Source organism: Rhinoraja longicauda, chromosome 10, assembly GCF_053455715.1.
Source record: "Rhinoraja longicauda isolate Sanriku21f chromosome 10, sRhiLon1.1, whole genome shotgun sequence".
Taxonomy (NCBI): domain Eukaryota; kingdom Metazoa; phylum Chordata; class Chondrichthyes; order Rajiformes; family Arhynchobatidae; genus Rhinoraja; species Rhinoraja longicauda.
The window spans coordinates 19,865,937-19,878,068 of NC_135962.1; the positions used below are offsets into that span (position 1 = coordinate 19,865,937).

Genomic DNA, 12,132 nt, shown 5'->3' on the forward strand with positions numbered 1-12,132 from the left:
GGCTTAGGAGCCGCCTGGATGCCCAAAAGAACCCAAGGGAGTTGGTCTACCCAGTCCGGGCCTTCAAGCCTTGCACTGAGGGACGCCTTTAGTTGGCGGTGGAACCTCTCTACGAGTCCATTTGCCTGGGGGTGATATGCAGTTGTGGGTTGTAATTTGGACCCGTACAGTTCCGCCAGCGCGGCCCAGAGGGACGAAGTGAACTGTGGTCCTCTGTCAGTTGTAATAACTGCCGGGACCCCGAAACGAGCTACCCAATGAAGGGCCAAAGTCCTAGCACAAGACGCTGACGAGATGTCAAACAATGGGAAAGCCTCTGGCCACCGGGTGAACCGATCCACCACCGTGAGGAGGTGGGTGTAGCCCCGGGAGGAAGGCAAAGGCCCGACCAAATCCACGTGGATGTGGAAAAAACGAAAAGCCGGGACTTCGAAATCCTGTACGGGGGGCTGGACGTGGCGCTGGACCTTAGCGGTCTGACAAGGCACGCAGGAACGTGCCCACCCCGCTACCTGTTTCCACAGGCCATGCCAGACAAACCTCGCTGCCACCAAGGCAGAGGTGGAGCGGATGGACGGGTGCGCCAGCCCATGAATGGCATCGAAAACCCGGCGCTGAAGGGAGGGCGGTACTACCGGCCTGGGGCGAGGAAGAGAAACATCGCACCAGACTTTCGTGCCCTCCGACCCACAAGCTACCTGGGCCAACTTCAATCCCGAAGTGGTGGACTGGTACGTCGAAACGGTATCCGCCAGGAGCTGTGCCTCCGCAAGCTCCTGGGGATCCACTTCGCAGTCCACCGCCGAAATAGGGGGAAAAGCAGGTCTAGACAGGGCGTCAGCAACGGCATTCAGCTTACCCGCGATATGACGGACATCTGTGGTAAATTCTGAGATAGCAGTCAGGTGCCGCTGCTGGCGGGCCGACCATGGGTCAGACAATTTCAAAAAAGCAAATGTTAATGGCTTGTGGTCCGTAAATGCCACAAATGGGCGGCCCTCGAGGAAATACCTGAAATGACGGACAGCTAAATGGAGAGCTAGAAGCTCTCGGTCAAATGCGCTATATTTCAGCTCGGCCGAATTTAGTTGCCGGCTGAAAAACGCTAAAGGCTGCCAACGGCCACCAACCTGCTGCTCCAGAACTCCACCCACCGCCACGTCAGAGGCGTCAACCGTCAGGGCCGTGGGGGCGGAGGGGCTCGGATGGACCAGCATGGTGGCGTCTGCCAAGGCTGCCTTAGCTGCCGTAAAAGCCGACTCTGCGGCCGGGGACCACAACAACTCTACCGGATTACCTGCAAGGCATTGGAAAAGCGGGCGCAGGACTCGCGCCGCTGCCGGAACGAATCTATGGTAGAAATTAACCATGCCAACGAACTCCTGCAGCCCTTTTACTGTGGTAGGCCTGGGGAAAGCCCGGATAGCCTCCACCTTCTCTGGCAAAGGGACAGCGCCGGCAGGGGTAATTCTATGTCCTAGAAAATCGAGAGCAGGCTGGCCGAATTGACATTTGGAGGGTTGAATAATGAGCCCGTGGTCTTGGAGCCGCTGGAACACGGTCCGCAAATGGGCCTGGTGCTCTTGCACTGAGGGGCTGGCTACCAGGATGTCGTCTAAATAAATAAACACAAAGGGTAAACCCCTGCCCACGCGGTCCATCAGTCGCTGGAAAGCCTGTGCCGCGTTCTTTAAACCGAAAGGCATACGCAACCATTCAAACAACCCGAACGGAGTAATAGTTGCAGTTTTTTGTATGTCCTCCGGTCGCACCGGAATCTGATGGTATCCTCGCACCAAATCGATTTTGGAAAACACTACCGCTCCTTCCAGTCCAGATGAAAAGTCCTGTAGGTGCGGTATGGGGTAGCGATCAGCCGTGGTGACAGCATTGAGACGCCGATAATCGCCACATGGCCTCCACCCCCCAGATGCCTTGGAGACCATGTGTAACGGCGAGGCCCACGGGCTGTCAGACTGACGAACAATTCCCATTTCCTCCATCTTCCTGAACTCCGCCCGTGCCACCACCAGTTTGTCTGGCGGTAGTCTCCTGGCCCGAGCGAAAACGGGAGGGCCTTCGGTGCGGATGTGATGGACCACACCGTGCTTAGCTGAAGGTGCGTCAAAACGTTGGACGAGCAGCTCTGGGAACTCTGCCAGAATCGCAGCATACGAGTCGGGGGCCGCGACGACGGCCTGGACAGTAGGGCTGGGCGAGGAGGCGATTGCCGGAGCGACGTGCTCGTCTTCAACAGCGGGTCGGAGGTCGTTACCGCGGACATCAGGAACCAGTGAAAAAGCCCAGAGAAAATCTGCGCCCAGGATCGCTTGTTTGACGTCGGCTATGATGAATGGCCATTCGTACGTGCGGAGGCCTAACGCAAGGGACATCTTCCGTGTGCCGAAAGTGCGAATAGGGCTGCCATTAACCGCGATGAGGGTGGGACCTGTCTTACCCGATCTGGTTTCGAGGTCGGTCGGCGGCACTATGCTGACGATGGCTCCGGTGTCTACCAAAAATTCTGTGTCCGTGAATCGATCATGGACATAGAGGCGCCGGTTCTGGCCAATCGTAACTGCCCCTATGTACGATCGGCCGAGGCATTTCCCGCGAAGGTACAAGGCAAACGACAGTTGCGGGATTCGTTACCCCATCGTAGGTGATAGTAGCACCAGCCGCGCTTGTGCGGATCTTTTTGGCGGGCTTTCGGAGAATTGGCGGGAGACGTGGCGCCATCTTGCCGTCGCTGTGGCGTGGTCACCGATGTCGAGACTTTGTTGATGGAATCCCCTGCCTTGTTTTTTCCCGCTATGAGCGTGTCCGCTTTAGCTGCATATGCTTCGGGGTCCTTAAAAGAACAATCCGTAAGCAGCAGTCGGACATCCTCGGGAAGTTTCTCGCGGAATGCCTGTTCAAACATCGGGCAATCCGTGTGCTCACCGGCTAGCACCATCATTTCGGCCATGCGGACGGAAGGCAGTTGGTCTCCAAGATCCGGTAGGTGCAGAAGTTTTGCCGCACCACCATGCTTATTTAACCCGAAGGTTCGCAGTAATGCCTTCTTCATGGTTTCATATTTGTCTTCCGCAGGTGAAGTTATGATAAACCGCATCATGCGCTTGGTTGTGTCCGGCGATAGAGCGCTGACGAGGTAGAAGTACTTCGTTGCATCGTCCGACACCTTCTTTATGTGGAATTGAGCCTCGGCGTGGATAAACCAAGCTTGCGGTGCGTACGTCCAAAATAACGGAAGATGCACGCCTCCCGCGCTTGACTCCGGTGCGCCCTGCTCGGTCATCGTCAACGAGGCGTTGATTCCTGTTCAGTTGGTGATCGTCCAGATCACGTTCGGGGTCACCAATATGGCGAGTCCGAAACTTGCTAGTTGTAGACGAAGTTTATTGCAGCCGCAATACACGAATACAGAGTCAAAACAACAAGTTACAGGACAACCAATATAAACTTACTGTCTTCCTTGAAGACTTCGCCGAACTGGCTAAAACGGGCGCCAAACGCGCACCTGACATCGCTGGCCAATCAGCGATGTCGTTTCCTGGACCAATCCCCATGGTCGCGTTCCCACGTGACCTCGCTGGCCAATCCGAGGGTTCGACTACCTGGACCATTCTCTATGGTCGCTACAAGTGCATGGCATCAAAACAGAATGTGAGGTGGCAACACATGAGAGAACACAGGTGTACGTTTAATTTATTCGTTTACATTCCCTGATAATTGGTGGTAATTGAGTTATTTGAGAAATGTATGTTGCACTGAGAATGTAACACATTGTTAAACTAAAGAAAGCATTGCTGTTTTTTTACAAGCTGTACATTTATTCATTTAAGGCACAGCTATCACCAAACAGCAGTCGGGGTGATCGAAGCTGCTGCAACCAGCGGTCGAAGCCCCCGCGTTGGGGCGATCGAAGCCCCTATGTCGGGGTGATCGAAGCCCCCGTGTCACACTGCGGTAATACAGAATGTCCTAGCCACTTGACCTTCTGTATATTTCAAGCACTCTTTATTTGTACAATAGATAATTCTTAATCACTTCATTTAGCCCTTTTGTTAGTTCAGGTATTCCAATTATGTCTTGCGTCAGTCTTTACTGTTCCAAGCAAGCCAGCCTAGCCAATTGTGAAATGCAGCTAAAATTCCCAGCCATGCCAATACACTCGCTGATCTCTTCTGCACTCATCAAAAAAATAAATCCCCTCAAGTTCTAGAGTTTTGTATTGCCGGATTGTAGATTTACATTTTTCACAGCCATGCTTTCAGCTGTCCAGGTCCCAAACCTTTGAATATTCTCACTTAATGTCTCTGCCTCTCTTTTTATTAAACAATCTTGTAAACCTATCTAACTTACCGTCAACTTTTCAATCATTATGTGGCTCAGCATCAATTTTTATTTATTAATATTCCTATGAATTACTTGAGGATATTTTCATGTTAAAGGCTTTATATATATATAGAAAAGGCCAGCATAGCCAATTGTGGCATGCAGCTAAATTCTAGTGTTATTACATTCTTCCTATAATGTTGCGACCAAATGCTTGGAAATCCAGATGTGATTTATACAGATCTAGCATGACCTGCCAGCTCTTCTATGCATTGGCCATAAAGTAACCTGCACTTAACCACCTGATGATCCTGTCCAGGGTTCTTTCATTCCTCTATAGTTTTCAATATCGTGCATTTTACATTTGCCTTTTCTTGTTTGCCGTCTGCCTTAGACTTCCTTAAATTGAATTTCACATGCATACTTTCTGCTGACTTGGCCAATCCATCAACATTTTCCTGCAGAATACAAACTTCCTCCCCTTTCCCAGTTTTTTTTTTCAGGGTTCTTAAGATACATTGGTGCCTTGTCATCAATCATTGATTTCTTGCTGCCTTATATTTTATTCATATGGCTGTTAACATTTTATTGAATATTAATTTTGCTTATCCCCAGCTCATCAATCATTTTGATGCTCACAAATTTCCAGTTATTCAGCCTAATTTAGCTCTTCCGCTAATGTATATTTTGTTTAACATACTGATTCTATCTCAATTTGCCAAACACCGTGAATTGACATTGTGTGCTTTTGTTAAAACTGCCAAGTATCAGCTATCAACTCGCCAGTGGTACAGGAGTAATTATCCTGAATAGATATTGTATTGCATTAATATGTGTTTAAACCACAGCGACAGGTAATGCATTGGGCAATCACAGCTATAATTGTCACTGCATTTACTTTGGAATTAAGCAGGGGAGGTTGGGCCAACGCGAGAACATGAAGTCAAAATCGCTTTACCATTGCAGAGTTGGGTAGTTGTCTTACTTCATTGAAATGTTCAATGCTCTATAACCAGAGATTCACAAACATGAACATTTAAGCATTTGATCATGATCACCCTCAGTACATGAAAAATAAATGATGTTGAAAACATTGGGGCCAGTTACCCCCTTAAGGGATAAAGAAGCATTTTGTGCCATTGATGATATTAATAAAACAGCTATGCAAATTAAAAATTGTAGCAGTGTTTAAGTGGCTGAAAAATAGCTTAATCCTTAGGTTTTTGTTTTAGCCTTGGAGAGAATTATTTCTGAAAATATGCTTTCCATTAATGTTTCTTGTAGTTTTATGCCTGGTACAGTGCCTTTCATAATGTTTGGGGCAAAGACCCATCATTTATTTATTTGCCTCTGTACTCCACAATATGAGATATTTGTAATAGAAAAAATCACATGTGTTAAAGTGCGCATTGTCAGATTTTATTAAAAGCCATTTTTATACATTTTAGTTTTACCATGTAGAAATTACAGCTGTGTTTATACATAGTCCCCATAGCACCATAATGTTTGGGACACATGGCTTCACAGGCATTTGTAATTGCTCAGGCGTGTTTAATTGCCTCCTTAATGCAGGTATAAAAGAGCTCTCAGCACCTAGTCTTTCCTCCAGTCTTTCCATCATCTTTGGAAAGTTTTATTGCTGTTTATCAACATGAGGACCAAAGTTGTGCCAATGAAAGTCAAAGAAGCCATTATGAGACTGCGAAACAAGAATAAAACTGTTGGAGACATCAGCCAAACCTAAGGCTTACCAAAATTAACTGTTTGGAACATCATTAAGAAAGAGAGCACTGGTGAGCTTACTAATCGCAAAGGGACTGGCAGGCCAATGAAGACCTCCACAGCTGATAACTGAAGAATTCTCTCTACAATAAAGTAAAATCCCCAAACACCTGTCCGACAGATCAGAAACACTATCTGGATTCAGGTGTGGATTTGTCAATGACCACTGTCCACAGAAGACATCATGAACAGAAATACAGAGGCTATGCAGCAAAACCACTGGTTAGCTGCAAAAATACGATGGCCAGGTTACAGTTTGCCAAGAAGTACTTAAAAGAGCAACCACAGTTCTGGAAAAAGGTCTTGTGGATAGATGAGAAGAAGATTAATTTATATCACCGTGATGGCAAGAGCAAAGTATGGAGGAGAGAAAACTGCCCAAGATCCAAAGCATACCACCTCATCTGTGAAATACGGTGGTGGGGTGTTATAGCCTGGGCATGTATGGCTGCTGAAGCAACTGGCTCACTTCTCATTGATGATTCAACTGCTGAACTGCTGATGGTAGTAGCGTAATGATTTCTGAAGTGTATAGACACATCCTAGTTCAAATAAATGCCTCAAAACTCATTGGCAGCGATTCAATCTACAGCAAGACAATGCAGATGATACAAAGCTGGGTGGTAGTGTGAACTGTGAGGAAGATGCTATGAGGTTGCAGGGTGACTTGGACAGGTTGTGAGAGTGGGCGGATGCATGGCAGATGCAGTTTAATGTGGATAAGTGTGAGGTTATCCACTTTCGTGGTAAGAATAGGAAGGCAGAGTATTAACTGAATGGTGTCAAGTTACGAACAGGGGACGTACAACGAGATCTGGGTGTCCTAGTGCATCAGTCACTGAAAGGAAGCATGCAGGTACAGCAGGCAGTGAAGAAAGCCAATGGAATGTTGGCCTTCATAACAAGAGGAGTTGAGTATAGGAGCAAAGAGGTCCTTCTGCAGTTGTACAGAGCCCTAGTGAGACTGCACCTGGAGTACTGTGTGCAGTTTTGGTCTTCAAATTTGAGGAAGGATATTCTTGCTATTGAGGGCGTGCAGCGTAGGTTTACTAGGTTAATTCCCGGAATGGCGGGACTGTCATATGTTGAAAGACTGGAGCGACTAGGCTTGTATACACTGGAATTTAGAAGGATGAGAGGAGATCTTATCGAAACGTATAAGATTATTAAGGGGTTGGACACGTTAGAGGCTGGAAACATGTTCCCAATGTTGGGGAGTCCAGAACAAGGGGCCACAGTTTAAGAATAAGGGGTAGGCCATTTAGAACTGAGATGAGGAAAAACTTTTTCAGTCAGAGAGTTGTGAATCTGTGGAATTCTCTGCCTCAGAAGGCAGTGGAGGCCAATTCTCTGAATGCATTCAAGAGAGAGCTGGATAGAGCTCTTAAGGATAGCAGAGTCAGGGGGTATGGGGAGAAGGCAGGAACGGGGTACTGATTGAGAATGATCAGCCATGATCACATTGAATGGCAGTGCTGGCTCGAAGGGCCGAATGGCCTCCTCCTGCACCTATTGTCTTTTGTCTATTGATCCCAAACATACTGCTAAAGCAACAAAGAGTTTTTCAAAGCTAAAAAATGGTCAATTCCTGAATGGCCAAGTCAAACACCTGATCTGAACCCAATTGAACATGCCTTTCATATGCTGAAGAGAAAACTGAAGGGAACTAGCCTCCAAAACAAGCATAAGCTAAAGATAGCTGCAATACAGGTCTGGCAGAGCATCACCAGAGAAGGCACCCAGCAACTGGTGATGCCCATGAATCGCAGACTTCAAGCAGTCATTGCATGCAAAGGAGATGCAAAATACTAAACATGACTACTTTCATTTACATGACATTGGTGTGTTCCAAACATTATGGTGCCCTGAAATGGGGGGGGACTATGTATAAACACTGCAGTAATTTCTACATGGTGAAACCAAAATGTATAAAAATGGCCTTTATTAAAATCTGACAATGTGTACTTTAACCACATGTGATTTTTTTTCTATTACAAATCTCAAATTGTGGAGTACAGAGGCAAATAAATAAATGATGGGTCTTTGTCCCAAAAATTATGGAGGACACTGTACAATGCATCTAAGCATTTTTTATGCTTCTGAGTTATCCACTAAAGTTGATGATTCCTTGAGTGAACCTTGACCAACCTTCCAGTTCATTCAACTTTGAGAAAAATTATTAGGTCAAGTGAAACCTCTACCTTCTGCTTCAGACAGAAAATCACTAGTGCACAAAACATCAAATCCTAACTTAGCATAATTCCTTAATTTGTATTTTGTTTTCTAAAGTTCCTTCTAATAGCTTCTTCTTGCGTTTCAGGCAGCAGAAGTTATGAAGCTGCTTCTGCTTCTGCTGTCTCTGTTTGTTGTCGTTCGCCTGACTGAGGTCAGTTGACAGGGCTCACCACGGGGAGGTCGACAACGTGAGCCCCGTTCTAATAGCTGAGTAAATTGGCAAAAACTGTACAAAGTATGTACTGTAATTTATTGCAGCTTTAAGCTTTGATTCAGAAAACTCTTTAGTGAAAGACACATTAAGATGTAACTGATGCTTGTATTGGAATTACATTTCTTCCAAAGGTCTTGAATGTAATATTAAGTGAAATGACTGGCTATTTAAATCTGATGTTTACATGTAGCTCCATCAAAAGCTGAATGAACTCAAAGATCAGCTAGATGGAAATGTGAAAGGAGCCTCACTCAAAGTAAATATTTATTTTTACCTGGTGATGTTACTCTTCTGGAGGCCAATAATAGTGGCTCAAATGATTTACTTTTATACTTCTCCGCTCCGTTTCCACCAGAACAAGGGTTTCATTGGATTGAGGCTGAAGAATAGCTTACAATAATCTTTAAATAACCATTCCCTGCATCAAATGAAATGGTATCCATTTTGCTGCTCTAAACTCTAAAATTAGAGAACTAGAAGAAATTTGTATTACAGATGTCTTGCAGCAATTTCCAGTGGTGCACTGTTTAATTCCACTTTTCTCATGATACGTATTCAAACATTTACATAAGTTATCCTTTTCAGGGTTATAAAGATTACTTCAGATCTCCTCATGGTAAACCAAAGCAACTGTAATGCAGATTTAATTGTTGATATTCCTGGCAGTATAAAGTTTCCCTCGACCTTTGTTGGAGATAACACAATGTCAGCACCTCAAGGTGAATAGAATCTAAGCCTGTATTTTTTTCTTACTTGATCTTGAAAGATTTCAGAAATAAGATCTTGGACAAAACTTTGATAACGTATAATCAGCCACATGGTGTAATTGGTGTAAAAATGTTACAAGAACATTTAAAAAAAAGTTGGCTGGAATAAATGCCAAAAAAAAGGATACAGGCTACTGTGTGTTGGCATCAGCTCATGATCTTGTATAATCTACCAAAACTCTCCCAACTTCAAAAGAAGAACGTATCAATGAAAGCCCTGCCTTCTACCTCAGAACTGGAACCACCAATGCAGAGAACCGCTTCAGACCTTTTTTTGGCGCACTCTCATTAACAGTGTTTTCTTTTCCCTTGCTGCACAACCAGGCTGAGCTCTCTTCATGCACACCTTCTTATTGTGCTACAGAGGTACACTGCACGTGTTCTTGCATCATTAGCACTACTGTGTTGCTTTGCGCCCTGCTCTTGTGAACACAGTATTTACAATTCTGCATGTTACTTTTGATGGTGTGTTTCTGATCTGAAATAAAAATAAACAATGTGGTAAAAGGGTAAGGGTATAGGAGGAAGAAGGAAAGTATAGGTTTTTTTAAATCTCCAAGTGTCTAACGTATTTGGGCTTAAATAAATTTTTCTTAAAATGCCAGTGTTAATCTTTAAAAGCTGTTGGGATACAAATGAACACAGCAAAATGTGGCCAACTCTAATGTAAGTCTGGTAAGTACGCAAAGTGCGAGGAGGGATTGTATTTACTTCTGACTTTGCACTGGCTTATTGACTTTCCTTTTCTACTTTTGGGTGAGTGCAGGGAAATGTATATGATAACATTTCTGAATTTCATTGTCGTTTCTAGTCACGCAGAAAAAGCATGGGTAGAAGAGTTCCTCTCACTTTCTAATTGCTATAGTTTCCAAATTGACATTCCAATTCTAACCGCACAAAATTCAAAGATGGGTATTGGAAATGAAATTCAAAACTATTTCTCACATCTTGCCAATGAAGTTATCTTCTATTTTCTACTTATGATCCTGTTGTTATCCAAAAGTTTATTTATTAACCTTGTATGTTTTCAGTGGGTAAGAACTACTGCAAATGGTTTACTTGTCAAGAATGTCAATAGCCTAGTTTGTCAGTATACTATCAAAAGAAGACTTTCTGTAGGATATGAAGATACAGTTTGTTCCAAACCCATTGCCTCATCTAGATTTCCATTCTGCTTAATGAAGTCACTTAGATCATTCTGTCACCAGCCTCTATTTATTGAATTGAAATATCTGAGTTCAATCATCTCCATTCAGGAAATTATAAAAATACCGGTGGAAAACAGTTGCCCCTCTGGTGCGAATCCACAGGGTCAGCTGTGCTATTCTTTTCTCAGTGGCATTCAAAATGCTTCAAAAATAATTTACCTTTGTTTCCTTACATCTGTCTGAAGGTGCTCATTGGGAGTCTGACCTGTGTCAAAAGTATGGTGGAAAATTTAATTGACCACAGAATTGAATAATTTTCACAGAAGAATTTGGAAAATAATTTATTCTTTGCAGAGAGAATTTTTTGTGTAACTGAATGATTGATTTCCCCCCCCCCCCACATTTGTTGAAATCAAACTGGCCTTTGAATGGCCACAATGCTGAATTTTCTGCTGAAAGGATGTTGTAATCTGAAATTCATGGAGTAAAAATAGTACATTGTTTAGGTCACAGCTCAAAACGTGGTGAAAGACAAATTTTTATTGGTTAGTTGACAATGTAGAATATAATGTAGAATGTACAAAGAATGATTATTGCTCTTTAAGGCTGACCATACTATCAAATTGATCCATTATTGGTGAATTTCATTACCAATGAATGATACAACATTTACATTATCTAATAATGCAAGTTAATTAAAAATGCTTTGATATTATTTGCTGTATGAAGTGATTGAAATGAGGAAGTAGAATAATTTTGTTAGATGAAGCTTTAAAAGGGTAATGGTTTTATTAAATATTTAAAAGTTTTAAGTAGTTTTAAATGTTTTCAAAAGTCAAAAAATTAAAAGTTGACTATTGCACAGTCGCATAATTGTTTAGTTTGCATGTCTGTTAGATTATTAATTTGCTGGATTAAACCATTACAAATGTTATAACTAGGGTTTGCTTTTGTAATTGCATGCAGTAACTTTGTTGTCTTCATTGAAAATCTAATGCTATACCATTGTGATAAAAGAGAAATGCTGAAAATACTTAGTAGTTTAGGCACTACACATGGAGAACAAGACAACAACTTGCATTTGTAAAGATTTTTTTCACAGAATTAAATGATCCAAAATGCTTCTCGTGAGTGTTTTGAAGAAGGAATTCCAGAGCTGAAAGTACAGCCAGCTATGAGGGAGTAATTAAAATCTGAGTCATACATTTCACAATTGAAGGAATGCAGAGGCCTTGGAGAACTGGGAAAGACTATAGAAGTAGGCTATAAAAGGTAGAATCTGAAAAACTAAGGTAATTCGAGGCTTACAAAACATTTTACATGGAAAATAGGATAAGGCAACAATTTCAGCTGACAGGGCAGCACAGCTAGCACAACTGCTGCATCCCATCTCCAATGACTTGGCTTTGATATCAACCTCTGGTGCTGTTCTTGTGCAGTTTGCACGTTCTCAATGTGACTGCAAGGTTTCCCCGGAACTCCAGTTTCCTCCCACAACTCAGAGACTTGCAGATTTGGCAGGTCATTCAACCATTGTAGATTGTTCCACATTGTGAGCATGTGAGAAGAATAGTTTACAAAGAAAATTAGCAGGCAAATGGGATTGTTGTGTGTGCCAGCATAAACACAGTGGACTGAATGACTT

The 12,132-nt window shown here is 43.6% G+C and overlaps 1 protein-coding gene across 20 annotated transcripts in view; it reads left to right on the forward strand.

The window, feature by feature from the left end:
* The window catches only part of LOC144597249 (gephyrin), a 414,464-nt gene that overhangs the window by 251,402 nt on the left and 150,930 nt on the right, over positions 1 to 12,132 (forward strand). For 14 of the 20 annotated variants that reach the window (XM_078406319.1, XM_078406323.1, XM_078406321.1 and 11 more), the window contains one exon: positions 9,664 to 9,705. The exons of the other annotated variants lie outside the window; for them this stretch is intronic. In XM_078406319.1, coding sequence (XP_078262445.1) covers positions 9,664 to 9,705 — 42 coding nt within the window. The remainder of the gene's footprint in view (positions 1 to 9,663; positions 9,706 to 12,132) is intronic. 20 annotated transcript variants of the gene reach the window in all.